The 16,561-nt window shown below is 58.9% G+C and overlaps 4 protein-coding genes across 7 annotated transcripts; 2 read left to right on the top strand and 2 right to left on the bottom strand.

The window, feature by feature from the left end:
• Positions 1–12: 12 nt before the first annotated feature.
• Positions 13–1,685, bottom strand: tmem86b (transmembrane protein 86B). Of its 2 annotated transcripts, XM_018764674.2 has the most exons (4): positions 1,619–1,685; positions 1,016–1,174; positions 638–881; positions 13–557 (listed from the first exon to the last, which is right to left on the bottom strand). In XM_018764674.2, the coding sequence occupies exons 2-4, from the start codon at positions 1,064–1,066 to the stop codon at positions 103–105; spliced, it is 750 nt and encodes a 249-aa protein (XP_018620190.2). In that variant the 5' UTR covers positions 1,067–1,174; positions 1,619–1,685; the 3' UTR covers positions 13–102. The 2 variants fall into 2 exon arrangements, with proteins under 2 accessions (XP_018620190.2, XP_018620189.2); XM_018764673.2 differs by lacking the exons at positions 1,016–1,174; positions 1,619–1,685 and having other exon boundaries at positions 638–1,005.
• Positions 1,179–3,628, top strand: aspdh (aspartate dehydrogenase domain containing). Of its 2 annotated transcripts, XM_029254019.1 has the most exons (9): positions 1,179–1,236; positions 1,594–1,670; positions 1,794–1,849; positions 1,961–2,105; positions 2,198–2,282; positions 2,374–2,523; positions 2,599–2,822; positions 2,908–3,047; positions 3,143–3,628. In XM_029254019.1, the coding sequence occupies exons 3-9, from the start codon at positions 1,801–1,803 to the stop codon at positions 3,178–3,180; spliced, it is 831 nt and encodes a 276-aa protein (XP_029109852.1). In that variant the 5' UTR covers positions 1,179–1,236; positions 1,594–1,670; positions 1,794–1,800; the 3' UTR covers positions 3,181–3,628. The 2 variants fall into 2 exon arrangements, with proteins under 2 accessions (XP_029109852.1, XP_029109851.1); XM_029254018.1 differs by having other exon boundaries at positions 1,186–1,670.
• gys1 (glycogen synthase 1 (muscle)) lies at positions 3,303–9,072 on the bottom strand. 2 transcript variants are annotated; one of them, XM_018764670.2, is made up of 16 exons: positions 8,974–9,072; positions 8,117–8,235; positions 7,849–8,030; positions 6,922–7,113; positions 6,648–6,833; positions 6,427–6,571; positions 6,216–6,333; positions 6,014–6,134; positions 5,817–5,923; positions 5,639–5,698; positions 5,362–5,554; positions 5,146–5,272; positions 4,951–5,046; positions 4,709–4,872; positions 4,551–4,631; positions 3,303–4,453 (listed from the first exon to the last, which is right to left on the bottom strand). In XM_018764670.2, the coding sequence occupies exons 2-16, from the start codon at positions 8,232–8,234 to the stop codon at positions 4,139–4,141; spliced, it is 2,205 nt and encodes a 734-aa protein (XP_018620186.1). In that variant the 5' UTR covers position 8,235; positions 8,974–9,072; the 3' UTR covers positions 3,303–4,138. The 2 variants fall into 2 exon arrangements, with proteins under 2 accessions (XP_018620186.1, XP_018620187.1); XM_018764671.2 differs by having other exon boundaries at positions 8,117–8,501; positions 8,974–9,068.
• Positions 9,073–9,919: 847 nt separating this feature from the next.
• pold1 (polymerase (DNA directed), delta 1, catalytic subunit) lies at positions 9,920–16,486 on the top strand. Its single transcript, XM_018764532.2, has 26 exons — positions 9,920–10,216; positions 10,940–11,138; positions 11,220–11,333; positions 11,435–11,575; positions 11,652–11,777; positions 11,872–12,040; positions 12,124–12,238; positions 12,318–12,447; positions 12,540–12,811; positions 12,888–13,028; positions 13,109–13,219; positions 13,319–13,510; positions 13,591–13,679; positions 13,762–13,878; positions 13,970–14,083; positions 14,168–14,315; positions 14,394–14,489; positions 14,590–14,727; positions 14,810–14,985; positions 15,081–15,233; positions 15,318–15,420; positions 15,498–15,630; positions 15,735–15,848; positions 15,942–15,994; positions 16,084–16,181; positions 16,265–16,486. Exons 2-26 carry the CDS (start codon positions 10,952–10,954, stop codon positions 16,350–16,352), a joined length of 3,318 nt encoding a protein of 1,105 aa, XP_018620048.2. The 5' UTR covers positions 9,920–10,216; positions 10,940–10,951; the 3' UTR covers positions 16,353–16,486.
• Positions 16,487–16,561: the final 75 nt, after the last annotated feature.

Genomic DNA, 16,561 nt, shown 5'->3' with positions numbered 1-16,561 from the left:
GTGTGTGTGTGAGTCCTGGCTCAAGGAGGCAGAGTTCAATGGTTGAACTTGGGGGTAACAGCAGAAACAGTGTGGAACGAGTTTCTGAGTGTCCCCCCCACCTTAGACCCGCTTCCTCTTTCCCAGCCCGTCCTCCTGTTCAGCGCCGGCCGACACGTCTCCCACGGCTATCAGCAGCTGGGCCAAGTAGTATGTTGCCATGACGACCACCCTGATGCCCGTGCTGGGCTCGATCACCTGGAAGACTTGCAGGGCAAGGCTCAGGTCCGAGACCATGAACACGAGGCTCCCGGCACCGGTCAGAGGACGCCGGGTACGAACGGCCAGTGTCGCCATGGTCACTATGAGCAACGTGTACACGGCGACGGCCGGGACGAGGACGCCTGCGTCCGGGTTCTGCTGCACGAAAGGCAGAATGTGATAGTAGACGGTGCCCCCCGTGGCCCACAGAGCGATGGAGCACAGCAGCGGGACGATGGACGAGGATGGGGACGAGTAGCGCTGGGACAGGAAGGCGGCGCAGTAGAGCAGGTGTGCGGCGCCGAAGCAGGCCATACCTGGGGAGAAGTCAGCGGCACGACCTTTCAGCTCTCGAACACACACCTGAGCGGAAGCGTGGACGCGCTGCCCTCCTTACCGTGGAGAAAGCGTTCGGGCCACACGAGGCAGGCGTCTCCCCCCGCGGACAAGACGAGGCCCCCCGCCACACCCCACAGGCTCTGCCCCCCGTTGTAGCAGAGCACCAGCAGGGCGAGCGAGAGCACCGGGCCGCACTTGAGCGCTGCGGCGAAGGGCGACGGTGAAGATTCCGGAATCCAGAGGTGGAAGTAGATGCAGGTGCAGAGGAAGAAAGGCAGGAGAGCGAGGCACAGGACGCAGCTCTGGGGGCGAGAGAGACGGGGGGCAGATGAGCCTGGTGCCAGCGCTGACCACACGCTGACCTGTATTCCCATACACCTTCACATGCGCACGCGAACACGTGACGCCATGCTGCCAGACGGGGTCCCCGCCTCACCGTGTTCCGGCGCTGTCTGCGGTCGTACGCGTGCGTCTCCAGGATGTCCATCTCGGCCCCGTGCGTGTCCGTGAGTGAGAGCGAGAGTGTGTACGTGTACGCGCCTGTGCGTCTGCACCGGCCGCGCCGCTTCGGCCGCCTGTGGACTCTGCACTTTGCCTGCCGAATCATGTCAGAGTGTTCGATGAGCGCTGATAAGGCCTTCGGTTCCAGGGTCAAAGGTGAGTGTGTTGCTGGAACGCGGCGCACGGATCGTCCTGCCGCACGATAACGTGACGGAGCGGAGGCCGTGGGGGGCATCGTGGTCTCCGCTCTCGGACACAGTTACCGAGTTCCGTACTCCATTATACATCGTGTGCCACTGCATCCGGACGCAATTTCTCTCTGGTATTAGTAACGTTTCACTCCTCTATTGACTCACTCATCATACACACACACACACACGCACACCGGTCACAGCAAGTGTCCCCCCCCCTTTTGTACCTCATCAGCACCACATTCCAGCTCACAGGGACCAGAGCCCAAATTAATAACTAACTGATTCATTCAAAGTCCACCTCCTCCTTCCCACAATGCAGCGGGGGGCCAGAACGCACGGCTCACGGGTTCGTCTCGGGGCCGCGAGAGAAGAGTGAGAGCTGCAGGCGTCCTTCAGGTGTGTTCGCCCTCATGGTGATTGGCACAGTGGGACGGGGCACACGCCACTTCCGTGGGGCGACACTTGAATGGGTCTTTTACACATCTCTCTCTGCACGTGTGTGTGCGTGTGTGTTCCTAGAGACGTCATGGCAGGCAGCGCGACGGCCGTGGGAATCGTGGGATACGGACACTTAGGTTCGTATTTCAGCAAGTCTTCGCTTCCACTCGACTACGAGGGTTCGAGTGCAGAGCCCTTCCCGGGACGCGACTCTGCAACCTCAACCTCAGCCGCTGTGCCCCCTGCAGGACAATACCTGGTGGGGCGGATCCTAGCCGAGGGCCACGAGGCGGGCCTGCGTCTCGCGTTCGTCTGGAACAGGAGTCCCGAGAGGCTGAGAGGGTCCGTCCCAGAGGAGCTGATCCTGGAGCAGCTGTCTGACTTCCCCGAGAGGTACGTCTTCCGCCAAGCGAGCGTCCGCCCGGCCTCCTCGCACCCGAGACACTCCCAGGGTCGGGTTCCCCCAGCGCCTGTCTCTGTTTCAGGAGTGCTGATGTGATCGTGGAGGTGTGCCACCCACAGGTGGTGAAGGACTTTGGGGAGATGTTTCTCGCTCACAGTCACTTCCTGGTATGACCTCACTTCCTGCCACGACCTCACTTCCTGCCACAATCGGTTTTGCCTCTGGCGCCTGGCTTTTGACCGCTCTCCCGTCGGCCAGGTGGGCTCGCCGTCGGCACTTTCGGACCCACAGCTGAACGGGCAGCTACGCCGGGCAGCGGTACATCACGGGAGGACGCTGTATGTTCCCAGCGGTGCATTGTGGGGCGGACAGGACATCCAGCGGCTCAGCGAAAGTGGTTTGCTGACGGTGAGAGGACGACCCGCCCCGCCCCGTCCCGCCCCGCGACCTCTGACTTTTGCTCGTACATCCTCTTCGCTGCAGGGCCTCTCGTTGCGCATGTGCAAACACCCATCCTGTTTCCGCCTGGAGGGGGCGCTCCGCCGCAACTGGGTCGAGGGCGAGGGCCGCCGGCTGCTGTTCCGCGGCTCTGTGGCCGACCTTTGCCCCCTGGCCCCCAACAACGTGAACACGATGGCTGCGGCCGCCATAGCGGCGAGCTCGTTGGGCTTCGGCGGCGTGGAGGGGGAGCTCGTGTCTGACACGGGGTGGGTGTCCGGTGTCCAGAGCCCCGACCCGCCTCCGCTCCCCTCCCACCGGCGGAACAAACTCACTCTCGCCCCTCCCCCCCAGGCTCAGCGAGTACCATGTGCTGGAGCTCCAGATCACTGGGGTCGACGGCTTCTCGGTCACCACGGTGAGGAGAAACCCAGCGCAGCTGGGAGCCGTGACCGGCAGCGCCACCTTCAGATCCTTCTGGAGCAGTCTGCTCGGTGGGTGGCCGTTATCTGACATCTGTTGACATGCAGAGCAGCGGAGCGCCACCGCCAGCCACTCGTCTTCTCTCTCGCCCCTGCCACCCCTACAGTGTGCAGAGGCCACGGCGGCACAGTGTACCTGTGCTGAGCGCTGACCTGACCTCCAGTGACCCCTGCTGCAGGAAGAGGAGAAAGTACACCCAGGTGCACAGACACGCAGACGGGACCGAGACACGTCTGCGATGCACAAAGCACACGGACACCACCAGCTCCGTTCATGTAGGACCTTTATTTTGCGCTACTTCCGCAGCACTGTGTGCGTGTGTGTATAACGTGTCCACCATGTCGTCACACTCGCTGTGTGCTGCAGCAACAAGGCTCTGTGTGTGTCTTCTCAGTCATGTGTACCATGTGGCGTGGCATCGCGTCAACAGGACAGGAAGAGTCTGACAAAGGACCTTCGTCTCTGTGCTCTCTTGGTGTCTATTCCTGATGTCACACACAGCTCACTGACACACCTTCCCACTGTATAAAGAGAAGGCTGGGCAGCTAAGTGACACTCCACACCTGTGTGTACACACGCACACACACACACACACACACACACACACACACACACACACACAGGAGTGTTCCTGAAGGAAAGGTGAGAGCCAGAAGCATGAGGAAGACAGGCCACTGTCAGTGTTCAGCCAGGGTTAGTTTCTCTGTGACCAGAGAGTTACTCCACTGTGACCTCGTCATATGGTTAAAGTTCCTTGCCTCTCTTTCATGCCCTGTGTGTGTGTGTGTGTGTGTCAGGCTTGTTCACGTCTCTCTGAAGTCACAGTTCAGCTGTATCTCACCGTTAATACTGTAGAACACTGTCTCTCAGCATGTGTGTGCATGGAGTGTGTGTGCGCGCGCGCGTGCGGAGTGTTTAGGTTGTCCCTTGTGGGTGTGCACGCAGGGAGTGTCACAACTACACGCACAGTGATTGACTGGTGTGTGAAGGGGAAGTGTTACAGACTCACCCAATGTGTACCGAGTGAATTACGCATGTGTGTGTGTGTGTGTGAGAGAGAGAAAGAAAGAAAAAGAAGAATGTGATGGAGGAAATAAACTGCTCAGTTCTTCTCACTACACATGGAGTCCGAAGGAGATGTGATGGAGCTGGGAGGGGAGGGGATGGAGCTGGGCGGGGAGGGGGCAGGGCTGCCATCGCCCTCGGAGGCGGCCATGGAGTACGGCAGTGCGCCCTTGTTCCTGAGCGGCAGAGAGAAAGGCTGGCGGATGTTCTGGCGGTCCTTCTCGGCCTCCAGATCCTCGTCATATCTCTCGTCATCCTCGTCTTCGGCCTCGCTGTGGTGGGGGGAGGAGTGGCGCGACAGGGCGGGGGAGGGCGGCACCGAGGCGGGACGAGGGTAGCGGAAGCCCTGGGTCTGCAGCATCACAGGGAGAGGGGCTGCAGTCAACAAGGTGGGCAGCAAGGAGGGAAGGCACACACACGCACACGCACGCACGCACACAAACACTTACGGAGGGCGGCTCCTGAGGCTCGTAGCAGTAGGTGTCTGGAAAGGCCTTGGCCAGGGCCATGTGGCGTGCTGAGATGTAGTACTGAGAGGAACAGCGGGGCGCGGTTATACACTGGTCGCAGTAGGAGGTGCCCCCCCTCCCCCACCTCCGGAACTCACCCGGCCCAGGTAGCGCCAGTCAAGCAGGTCGCTGAGGCGCTCAGTGCGGTTCCGCTGGATGATGCGCTGGCGCCGACTCTGCTGGCAGAACTGGAAGAGGAAGGAGGTGAGCTGGTGGCATGACTCGTCGATGCTGCGAAAGCGCCGGTCCAGGATGTAGATTCCTGAGAGGGGGGGCACGGGTGAGCGCTGCTGGGTGAGACAAGGACGAGGGTGCAGGAGTGGGACGGAGGGGGTCGTACCGTAGGCCGACGGGTCGGCGATGTGCTCCTCCATGAAGCAGCCAAAGCCGGACAGGTTGGTGGAAACGGAGGGAATCCCCATGACCGTGCACTCGGCTGGAGGGGGGACAAGGACAGGGGTTAGGGTGAGGGACACGGCGGGGTGGAGGTCAACACGCAGTGGACACACACATACACGCAAACCCAGACACGCACCTGGCGTGTAGCCCCAGGGCTCGTAGTAGGAGGGGAAGACGCCCAGGTGGCAACCGCGCACAAACTCCTCGTAGTCCATGGGCAGCAGGGGGGACGTTGAGGACAGGAACTCCGGGTGGAAGATCACCTGGTGGAGGACAGGAAGACGGGAGGACGGTGTCAGGCTAGAGCGCTCCCTGAGCGCTCCCAGCCCCCCCCCCAGGTAGGACACGGCACCTTGACGCGGTCGGCGGAGCCGTTGAAGAGGCCGATGCGGCGGATGCAGGTAAGGATAGGGTCGCTGCTGTCCTCCAGCATGTTGTGGGTGCACACGGGTGGCTGGCTGTGGCGCTGCGTGCTGAAGATGGCTCTCTTCATCATGGTGAAGTCCTCCTTGTCCAGCATCTTGGACACGTCGGGCAGCTGCCCCCTGCAGGCACGGGGACAGCAGGTAAGAGAGACGGAGTGTAAGGTGATGGAGTGGGATGGGGTGGGGGGGAGCTGTGCCACTCACACCAGCAGCGACTCATACAGCTTCTTCCCAAACTTCTCCTTGACCGCATGTGCCGTGTCCCTGGTGCCACAGACAGGGAGAGAGGGGGGTGGTTAGGGCCCTGCGTGTGTGTGGGCATGCATGCGTGTATGTGTGTGTGTGCGCGTGTGTGTCCACAGCACGGAGTCTCCGCTCCTACCAGAGCTGTTTCCTGACCGCCTGGCCCTTGAGCGTCTCCACATTGAAGTTGTTGGTGCGGGCGGGCATGATGAAGAAGGCCACAACGGTCACTTCGCTGTGGTTCACCTGAGGATGGGAGCAAAGGGACGCTGCTTCGTGAGCGGCGTGCCAACATGCTCGCGCGCGCACACACACACACGCACCGTTCGCACGTACCCTCAGCAGGTAGTTGAGGCGCGCGAGAGCCTCCAAGAAGATGTCGGCACCCTTGTTGCAGAACTCGTATCTTCCGGCGATGAAGAAGAAGAGACACTTGTCCAGGTTGAAGTCCAAGTGCCTGAGGACAGAGGCAGAGTGACACGGCGCACACGACACACAGCTTCTCTGCGCATGCACGGCACCCCTGCCGGCGACTTACCCGTAGAAGTGGCCGCGGACAAACTCCTGGATGCGCGCCTTGCTCTGGGCGTGAAGGTTCTGGAACTCGTGCATCGCAGAGAACTTCTTCACGTTGAGCCCGTTGGGGGTGACGAGGTCTGAGCGGCACAGGGACAGGGATACGCCCACTTAACGCTCTCGCTCCCTCTCCCTCCACGCCGCCCCGTTTCGCTCCAGCGCCGCAGCCCCACCTGGCTTCCTCTTGAGCAGGTGCTCGGCCTCGATGGCGGTGATCTGGGAGACGGTGGTGAAGACATGGGTGCAGTGGGCCGCCGCGCGCTCAATGCAGTACCGGTGGTAGATCTGCCGGTCGCCGGCCTCCTTGTCCACGTTGAACTGGGACGGGACGGAAGCGGTGAGACGAGCGCGCGCACACAGGCGGGAGCACACACACACGCAGCCAAACACACACCTGACTCAAGTTGTTGTAGAAGTCCACGTTGCCGGCGCACAGGTAGCGCCCCAGCAGGGTGGCGTGGGTTGTGAAGATGGTCGCCACCGGGAGACGTCTATTGCGGCAGAGAACGAGGCCGAGCCCCGCGAGCCACTCGTGGAAGTGCGCCAGGATGCAGGGGGGCTCGTCGCACTGTGCCGCAAACTGGAGGTGTGGGGGGCAGGGGTCACACGAACGCACATTTACCGAGACCGCATGGCAACCGCGACCGAGATCCCACTGTCCCACTGACCTCCCCGAGTAGCCAGGCGGTGAGGAAGCCGAAGAGCACGGCGTCGTTGGCCTCGCGGTCGAACCACGGCACCCCGATGGCGCAGCTCTCCCACAGCTCACTCTTCCAGCGGTCCAGCGACCAAGCGGTGAAGCCCACGTCGATGAGCACCACGTAGGGACTGCCCTCGATTAGCCAGCGACCGAAGTACACCTGCGGGCCACGGACGCATAGGGTTCGGGGTTCGGCTGCTTTGACTTCTGACCCTTGACCTCCTCGGAGCCGTTTGCTGACAGGCGGGAAACCACACGGGACCCTGGGAAGCGCCCCCGAGTTCGGGCGGTGAGCCCTCGGCAGCAACGCGTGACCTTTACCGCGTTACTTGTACGCGGGCGTCCTTTTTACACAAAGCACTTTTTAACATCAGCGTTTTATAAGAGATGTACTTTTACCGTGTCACTCAGGAAAGAATGTGGACTGGATATGGGTTCGAGTCCGGCTCAGTGCGTGTGGATCTTGCATGTTGTCCACGTGTTCGTGTGGGTTTCCTTCCACAGGCCAAAGACATATGAACCGCTCACTCTAAATTGCCCTTATAGTGGGAGTGTGTGTATGTATTTCTACTTGCAGAAAACACCTAACTCATGGCAAACGTGTGCACGAGACGTTAAAAAGCTTCATTTCAACCACACTAACTTCTACTTGACAGCACTTTCACTCCAGTACTGACCCACCTACAGTATGCCCTTTACTGCGGTAAATAATCACGGGCATCTTTGTGTTGCCCTCTCTGTGCGAGGGCTGTTATTTTAGGAGCGTGATGCCCCCGAGATGCTTCCGAGAGCAGCCCCAGAATAGCGGGCCGAGGGCAGCGCCGACGCGGTAACTGATACAGCCGGGACCCTCTAACCTTTAGAGACGCATTCCGGGGGGGCGTCACTCGCCTACCTTACATCCACTCGCGTTCATCTTGTCGATGGTCCTCCGCAGCACCCCATTGGTCGGCTCTATCAGCTCCACCTGCGTGCGCACGTTGCTTTCCGTGTACGGTCCTACCAGGAAGTAGTTCTCGCCCCACTCCTCGGAGGTGAGACGCGCCTTGGTCTGAATCACGGTGTAAATCCCGCCCACTGGAGGAGGGAGGGGGCAGTGGTCACTACACACACACACACACACACACTGTGGATGGCCAACGTGACCAATACCTCCAGCCTACCTTTATTGGCCACCTCCCAGGCGATCTCAAAGAGCACGGCATCCTCCAGGTCAAACTCCTCGTCCCACTCATCGAGGCCCGAGAGGGACGTCACCGAGACGCTGCGAGTGAGGGGCATGCTGGGATGGGGGTGGGGTTGGGGGTACAGACACAGCGCTGTAACATGTGCAAGCGTGTGCCATCAGGCAATGTCGCCGCTATGGCCCCGCTCAGGAATTACACTGTGTGAGCTTGCGCACGTACTCACTCACTCACACACAGAAGGGCAGGCTGGTGGGAGAGAATGTTTCCTCACCACATTATCTCATCTGAAGCCTACATTGTGTGACAAACATCACCCTGGAGGAAAAAAAGGAAGTGGAGGCTACAGTGGGAGGAGCCAACACTTCCCCCGGAGACACAGGAAGTAAGAGGCAGAATGGGAGGAGCCAACATTGGCAACACAGGAAGTTGGGGGAAAGGTGGACAGAATCAAAAATACCTTAGGAGACACAGGAAGAGCACATACGATACGTACACACAGTGACAAGATAGCATTTTCTACTGTCATCATGAGGACATCCCAGAATCCTCTCTCTCACAGACACACACACAAACACACCATGGCTAACATGGAGACAGCAGTGTGTTTCTGATTAAATTTCACTGTCAAATCCACAGACAGAGGGACGAGGCCAGGCAGATGCCATACGTCCACATCATCATGCGCGCGCACCGTGGGTACTTAAAAAAAAAAAAAAAAACATCTTTTTACATCTGAAACGGCTGTCAAGACTTGTAGACACTCCGGTTTCGTACCACAAAAAGCTACCAAACAGCATAAAGTCCTGAAAAGGAAGGTCGGAGTCTGCACTCACCCAGGAGCGATGCAGTCCCAGAACAGCACGCTGGTTCGACGGAGAAACGAGCATCTGCTCAAGTCAATCAAGGAAACCTGTTGGACAAGTGAGGACGGACGCTAAGGTCCGCCCCTCTCAGCCTCCATTGGCTCAGATTTGACGGACGTCGCGGTGAGCCACTGTGTTGCATAGAGGGCGTGACCACACGCCGTATTCGTCCCTCCCTCTTTGACTGCTTAACTGCCCGCCTCCAGAACGGTGAGTGTTCCTAATGAGAAGCTGATTGGGTGAAGAGCTCGGCTTTGCTCAAACGTGATTGGACGCTGTCATGTTCATCAATGGAAATGGACGTGAGACAGCGGTATTTCTACAGGGGCAGCGAAAATGCTTCGAGTTATTTGACATTTTCAAGAACCGTTTGAGGTCAGCAAGGCGCTCCAGAGAAACGTTTACACATGTACCAATTCCTCATAGAGTAACAACGTTCTCCACAGAGGAGTTCTCCTTATTCTGTTTCTTAATAATCCGAGAAAGGAGATGTTCCAAATAACAGCCGGGGAGAGATTTTATTTAAATTAAGCCAACAAGAACCTACATGGACCGGTCAGAACTTCGATTTTATGTATAAAATTATGCACATTTATTTAAGGACACTGGTGGTGTATAACACGAGCATCTTCGATTTTTTTTCTCCGTCCTTGGGGCTCGCTAAATTAGACCGTCTGGCAACGTGTTTCAAAAGTCAAAACCCCTTCAGATTTTTATGTGGAAGAACCAGAAAAATGTACCATGTTATACATTAGCTGCAATTAGCTAAGGAGCAGGGGGGCGCGGGATTCGAGTCCCGCTTGGGCCGTTGGGGTGCCTTGCGCGCTTGCGACAAACTGAGACTGACGTCCTGTCCTGGGTGTGTCCTGGGTGTGTCCCCTCCCCCTCCAGCTTTCGTGTTGCCGAGTTAGGCTCCGGCTCGGCGCGACCCCGCTCGGGGCAGGCAGTTTCAGTCAATGTGCGTGCGTATTAGCTAAGGCACTGAGACCGGTGCTGTTCCGAGACGACCTTTCGCAAATGGGGGCTGTAGATGGACGTGCGTTCAGCTGTTCGACGACCAATCGCAGCGCTGGAAGGCCGAGCTGCGTTTACAGGAAGTTGTGACCCGGAAGTACTTGCGCGTTGGTCCACACACCAAAAAGCTTGAATGCGGACAGTTGGCGGGAGTTTATGCGACGTAGATTTGAGCACGGAAGGGGATCGTCGAGAAGAGGTAAACTTTTATACCGTCACGTGCAGGAGCTCGGCCCCGATCGAGAGATATTGTACAGCCGCGTGCAGCGTCGTTGGACGGCTCGGCTCGGCTCGTGTCGTGTGTGTGTTACATATACCGGTAACCCGGCGGAGCGGAGGAGTGTACGCGCGCGCACGCGGCACCGACCGTCACTTACTCACTGGTCAACAACAGCGGGCTCCGTTGTCGCCTTGCCTAGTAGGAACTTGATAAACTAGTTATCTTTGTGCTAGAGGATCCAGTTACCCTCCCTGCCCCGCTGTTTACTTTCAACTTTGCGCACTAGGCTGGTGGTTAACTCGTTACGATCATTGATGGTTACCTGTGTAACCTGATGCTCTAGATCTGATATATAATCATTATACTAGTTACCTGCCTGCCGCGTAGAGGAGCTAGAGAGGCGTCGTGGGGCACTGTACCCTAGCACTGTTGCCCTTGACCCAAATCTCACCTCCAGCTGTACTCGAGCAAGCAAGGTACTTACTAGTTCCGGTCAAATTTTCCACATGTACTAGGTAGGTAAAAAGTTGTCAGTAACTTATGTTGCTTTTGAGAAAGGGTCACATGATAAGTGAGTAAATGTGAACGAGTGCTAGGTGTGCAGCGCACACACAGGCAGTCAGTGAAAACGTGCGAATTGGTTTTACCCTCTTGCAGTCCTTCATGTTTCTCGTGGTGCCTCTGCCCCTTGCTGTGCGCTAGACTGCCTGAGCCATGGAGGGGAAGCGCGTGAACGGCAGCCCGGTGACAGGTGGAGCCTCTCAGGCCAAGCGGAGCAAAGTGAGCGGGGACTGGGAAGACGGTCCCTCTCTCTTTGAGGAGGAGCTGGCCATGCTGGACGAAGCCGAGATGGAGGCGGAGTTGAGGGAGGGACAAGCCGGCCACGATGTCATTCCTGTCGGTGAGCTTGGGGGCGGAGCTATGTACGGGCCTCTTGATGGACCTGTGGGATGGAGGTCTGACCCTTGCTTGTCTTGGCCAGGTGACCTGTTCTCGGCAGACCTGAACCCCCGCTGGCGCCGTCCGCAGCCCCCGCTCCTGGACTCCACGGCCGACAAGCTGGTCTTCCAGCAGATAGAGATCGACTACTATCTGGGTAAGGAGCTCCTGTTTGCCGGGGGGGGCGGGGCGCGCTCTGTGTCCTGACCGAGAGTGCTCTAACCCCATGCCCAATGCCCAATGCCCCTCAACCCCCAGGCTCCCCTGTGGATGGAATGCCGGGCCAGAACCAGGGCAGCGTTCCCATCATCCGCATGTTTGGCGTGACCGACAACGGGAACTCCGTGTGCTGCCACGTGCATGGTTTCGCGCCATACTTCTACACACCTGCGCCGAGCGGTGAGTGCTGTACACATTCACACACTGCTCACGTATGCAACCCCGCACCGTGCGCATAACTGCGTATCGCCATCAGGCTTCTCTCCAGCACACCTCAGTGACTTCCAGAAGGAGCTGAACGCCGTTGTACTGAAGGACATGCGCTCCAACAAGGACAGCGTGTCCGTCACTGTGCTCGCCGTCGACATCAAGCGCAAAGAGAGTGAGCACCCCCCGACACACTAAAACCTTAACCCCCCCCCCCGGGGGTGGCTTTCCCTCGGCTCTCTGTTTTACTCGTCCTTCTTCTGTGCCAGGCATGTATGGCTTCCATGGCAACCGGTCCGTGGACTTCCTTCGCATCACCATGGCAAAACCCCGCCTCATTGCCCCTGCCAAGAGGTTGCTGGAGCAAGGCTTCAAGTTCGGCTCCTTTCCGCTGCAGAGCTACACTTCGTACGAAGCCAACATTGACTTTGAGATCAGGTACCAGCTTCGGCGCAGCACCGGCACGCATGTCTCGGAGGCCCCCCGCGTTCTGCCGTCATGCCCCGCTCTTCCCTGTGCAGATTCATGGTGGACAGCAACATGGTGGGCTGCTCCTGGATAGAGCTTCCTGCCGGGAAGTATCGGGTGAGGGAGGAGAAGGGCTTGGCCGATCCTGAGCTGGGCCATCCCACCAAGGTAGGACCCAGGGCCGCTTTCTCTCTCTGTGGGCCCGGTCGGTTGGAGGAGCTTCCAGTAAAGTGATGCCCTCCGCCAGGTGTCGCTGTGTCAATACGAGGTGGACGTGGCGTGGACACACCTGGTGAGCCACCCGGCAGAGGGAGACTGGCAGCGTATCGCCCCTCTGCGGGTACTCAGCTTTGACATCGAATGCGCCGGGAGGAAAGGTATGGTGCCTTCCGCCTCCTGTGTTACCTCCTGGCGCCAGTGTAGCTCCTGCCCATGACCCTCACCACGTGCCCCTGGCCGCATGCCCCAGGCATCTTCCCGGAACCTGACACGGACCCCGTGATCCAGATTGCGTCCATGGTGCAGCGGCATGGGGAAAAGGAGCCCTTTGTGCGCACAGTGTTTACGCTGCAATCGTGCGCCCCCATTGTGGGCTCCCAGCTGCTGTGCTTCACGCAGGAGCGGCAGCTGCTGCAGAGCTGGGCGGAATTTGTGCGCACGGTCGACCCCGACATCATCACGGGCTACAACATCCAGAACTTCGACTTGCCCTACCTGCTGAACCGTGCCGCAGCTCTGAAGGTATCGTGCCGTTCTCGTGTCTCTCCGCCTGCGTGAAGAGCAGTGCGTAAACAGGGCCCCCTCTCCGCCCGTCCAGGTGGACCTGTTTGCGTACCTGGGCCGTGTTCGAGGAATCAGGTGCGTCATCCGAGACTCGAGCTTCCAGTCCAAGCAGGTGGGCCGCAGGGAGAACAAGACGGTGAACATGGAGGGCCGAGTGCAATTTGACCTGCTGCAGGTAAGCGCAGTGGACACAAGAGGCCGCTTTCGCACTCCTGAGCTCTCACGCTCACCCCTTCCCTCCCTCCGTGCTCACAGGTGCTGCTCAGAGACTACAAGCTGCGCTCGTACACACTCAATGCTGTCAGCTTCCACTTCCTGCATGAGCAGAAGGAGGATGTGCAGCACTCCATCATCACGGACCTGCAGGTAGAGACCGCCGGCCATCCTGCGGCCCCCCTGCCTGCGCCCTAGTGCACTTCGTCCACTCGCTCGCATTCCCTCTCTACCCGCGTGTCTGTGCCACAGAACGGGAACGAGCAGACGCGCCGCCGCCTCGCTGTCTACTGCCTCAAGGATGCCTATCTGCCGCTGCGGCTGCTGCAGAAGCTCATGTGCATCATTAACTACATGGAGATGGCACGGGTGACGGGCGTGCCACTCACCTACCTGCTGTCACGTGGCCAGCAGATCAAGGTGGTCTCTCAGCTCCTGCGCCAGGTGAGGACCTGCTCGCAGTCTGTGCACTAGATGGCGGGGCCCTTTGTGGAGCTGCGCGCTCAGGCTCCGTGTCCCTGCAGGCCATGCGTCAGGGCCTCGTGATGCCGGTGGTGAAGACGGAGGGAGGCGAGGACTACACCGGAGCCACAGTCATTGAGCCAGAGAAAGGGTCTGTAGCGCCACCTCCTGGCTGCCCTTGACACACCCAGTTAGGGTCATGGGAACCAGTGACACCATCCTTCTCTCTGCAGGTACTATAGTGTTCCCATAGCAACGCTGGACTTCTCTTCACTGTACCCGTCCATCATGATGGCGCATAATCTGTGCTACACAACACTGCTGCAGAAGGGCTCTATGGAGAAACTGGGGTGAGTGCGGGGGGTGGGGGGATGCTGCAGTCAGCCCACAACTCTGGAGGAGGGACGGCAATGACAGGGCGCTCGTACCTGTGCCCCGCAGGCTGTCCTCGGAGGACTTCATCAAGACCCCCACGGGGGACCTGTTTGTGAAAAGCTCAGTGAGAAAGGGGCTGCTGCCCGAGATCCTGGAGAACCTGCTGTCTGCCAGGAAGAGGTTAGTCACTCTGCTGTGGCACAGGGGCGCTGTCCCGCAAGGACTGCTGTGCGGTGACCGCCAGTCGTCTCTCCTCGTCCCCAGGGCAAAGGCTGAGCTCAAGAAGGAGACGGACCCCTTTAAGAAGCAGGTGTTGGACGGCCGCCAGCTGGCCCTCAAGATCAGCGCCAACTCCGTGTACGGTTTCACAGGTGCCCAGGTGGGCAAGCTCCCCTGCCTGGAGATCTCTCAGGTAAGGCCTGCAGGGGGCATTGCGGCCCAGGGAGTCACTGTGTGTTTGCAGTGTGTGTGACTGCTGTGTCCCCCACAGAGCGTCACAGGCTTCGGCAGACAGATGATCGAACAAACCAAGCAGCTGGTGGAGGCCAGGTACACGGTTGCCAACGGTTACCAGGCTAATGCCAAGGTGTGCTGTTTCTCTCGGCTGCACTCTCATACGTTTGTGTCTGTGTGAGTGAGAGAGAGACAAGAGAGGAAAAACGCACTCGCCTTCTGCATCTGGCCAGGTGATCTACGGGGACACCGACTCTGTGATGGCCAAGCTGGGCGTTGCCACCGTGAAGGACGCCATGGACCTGGGGCGTGAGGCGGCCGACTGGGTCTCGACCCACTTCACCCCTCCCATCAAACTAGAGTTTGAGAAGGTGCCTCTGCTCGCGCGCTCTCGGACTGTGGGGTTGCCCCTTGCAGCCTGTGCCTCACGCTTGTGGCTGTTTCCACTCCCAGGTGTACTACCCGTACCTGCTGATCAACAAGAAGCGCTACGCTGGCCTGTATTTCTCCTCGAACTCAGAAACGCATGACAAAATGGACTGTAAAGGCATCGAGACAGTACGCAGGGACAACTGCCCCCTGGTGGCCAACCTTATCAACACCTGCCTGCAGAAAATTCTTATCGACAGGTGCAGTTAGCCCCGCGTACTACTGCGCCCCGCTTGCCTTTGTTTGTGTGTGTGCGTGCCCGTGCTCAAGGCGAAGTTGGTCTCTCGTCCCACAGGGACCCCCAAGGGGCTGTGGAGCATGCCAAGGAGGTCATCTCAGACCTGCTGTGCAACCGCATCGACATCTCGCAGCTGGTGATCACGAAGGAACTGACGAGGAGCGCCCAGGAGTACGCTGGCAAGCAGGCACACGTCGAACTGGCTGAGAGGTGAGGCATGATGGGAGCTGGGCTACAGGACTCCGATCGGAGAGCAGTCATACAGGGTAACGGTGGGTGCCACCCTATCTCCAGGATGAGGAAACGCGACGCAGGAAGCGCCCCGAACCTCGGCGACAGGGTGCCCTACGTTATCGTCAAGGCAGCCAAAGGCACAGCGGCGTACATGAAGTCAGAGGTAAGGTGTGGGCCCGCACGTGCGTGTGCCTGTGGATTGCAGCTATCGCACTTCCTCAATCCTACCGTTGTCCCCAGGACCCCATCTTCGTGCTGGAGAATAACATCCCCATCGACACACAGTACTACTTGGAGCAGCAGCTCTCCAAGCCCCTGCTGCGCATCTTCGAACCCATCCTGGGGGAGAGCAAAGCCGAGAGCGTCTTGCTCAGTACGTCTTTTCACAATGCCCTTCTCTTTGCTGGGGGACCTCCTGCGTGTATTCTGCACTCATATGATCTCTCTCCCCGCTTTGCCCCCTGGCCCCACACCCAGAGGGAGACCACACCCGTTGCAAGACTGTGCTCACTTCTAAGGTGGGTGGTCTCATGGCGTTTGCCCAGAAGAGGAGCACCTGCATCGGCTGCCGAGCCGTGCTGAAGACGGACGGTGAGAGGCGCCGTCCCCCGCATGCGTGCGCGTCCTTCGTGTCCTAGTCGTGCTCCTTCTGGTCCTCTTAACCTGAGCTGTGCTCCCCAACAGCGGCCGTGTGTGACTTCTGCAAGAAGCGGCAATCTGAACTCTACCAGAAGGAGGTAGGAGAGCGCCCTCTGTCTGCTGCTGTGTGGGTGGGGCCATGCACTGACACGGGGCCACGTTGCTCCTCCTGAACTCCTTCCCGCAGATCTCCCACCTGAGCTCCTTGGAGGAGCGCTTCTCACGCCTCTGGACGCAGTGCCAGCGCTGCCAGGGCTCGCTGCATGAGGATGTGCTGTGTACTAGGTATCTGGACCTCGCTCGCTTTCTTGTCTCGATGGGTAGGGTGCCGAGCCGCCCGGTGTGACCCCCTCACTGTGCTCCCGCAGCCGCGACTGTCCTATATTCTACATGAGGAAGAAGGTGCAGAAGGATCTGGACGACCAGGAGAAGCTGGTGGCACGGTTTGGGTGGTGAAGTAGAGACGGTGCCCTGCTGTGTTCCCCAGATACCCAGCAAGCTTTGCTGCTTGTAAACAGTCAGGTGTCTCTTTTCTATGAGTCTGTGACAGATTATTGTATTTTTTACGATTAAACTTTGTTTACGGAAAAGTGACCTGGTTTGCCCCCATTCTTTCACAAATAGTGAAAGGTACTCTGTGGGACAGGTGCCATGCGGCCACAGGA

Source organism: Scleropages formosus, chromosome 8 (assembly GCF_900964775.1).
Source record: "Scleropages formosus chromosome 8, fSclFor1.1, whole genome shotgun sequence".
NCBI classification, from domain to species: Eukaryota; Metazoa; Chordata; class Actinopteri; order Osteoglossiformes; family Osteoglossidae; genus Scleropages; species Scleropages formosus.
This window is presented reverse-complemented; position numbering and strand designations above follow the sequence as displayed.

What these genes read in the sequence shown, in the direction of transcription:
- aspdh (XM_029254019.1), top strand. Translation starts at nt 1,801, where the DNA reads ATGGCAGGCAGCGCGACGGCCGTGGGAATCGTGGGATACGGACACTTA. An exon ending in CGTGGGATACGGACACTTAG is followed by an intron (nt 1,850 to 1,960) that starts GTTCGTATTTCA and finishes TGCCCCCTGCAG; the next exon opens with GACAATACCTGGTGGGGCGG. An exon ending in CTTCTGGAGCAGTCTGCTCG is followed by an intron (nt 3,048 to 3,142) that starts GTGGGTGGCCGT and finishes CCACCCCTACAG; the next exon opens with TGTGCAGAGGCCACGGCGGC.
- gys1 (XM_018764670.2), bottom strand. Translation starts at nt 8,234, where the DNA reads ATGCCCCTCACTCGCAGCGTCTCGGTGACGTCCCTCTCGGGCCTCGAT. An exon ending in TGAACGCGAGTGGATGTAAG is followed by an intron (nt 7,114 to 7,848) that starts GTAGGCGAGTGA and finishes CGTGGCCCGCAG; the next exon opens with GTGTACTTCGGTCGCTGGCT. An exon ending in CGCCGACCCGTCGGCCTACG is followed by an intron (nt 4,873 to 4,950) that starts GTACGACCCCCT and finishes CCCCCCTCTCAG; the next exon opens with GAATCTACATCCTGGACCGG.
- tmem86b (XM_018764673.2), bottom strand. Translation starts at nt 953, where the DNA reads ATGGGAATACAGGTCAGCGTGTGGTCAGCGCTGGCACCAGGCTCATCT. An exon ending in GCCCGAACGCTTTCTCCACG is followed by an intron (nt 558 to 637) that starts GTAAGGAGGGCA and finishes ACTTCTCCCCAG; the next exon opens with GTATGGCCTGCTTCGGCGCC.
- pold1 (XM_018764532.2), top strand. Translation starts at nt 10,952, where the DNA reads ATGGAGGGGAAGCGCGTGAACGGCAGCCCGGTGACAGGTGGAGCCTCT. An exon ending in CGAATGCGCCGGGAGGAAAG is followed by an intron (nt 12,448 to 12,539) that starts GTATGGTGCCTT and finishes CGCATGCCCCAG; the next exon opens with GCATCTTCCCGGAACCTGAC. An exon ending in CCTGCCTGGAGATCTCTCAG is followed by an intron (nt 14,316 to 14,393) that starts GTAAGGCCTGCA and finishes TGTCCCCCACAG; the next exon opens with AGCGTCACAGGCTTCGGCAG.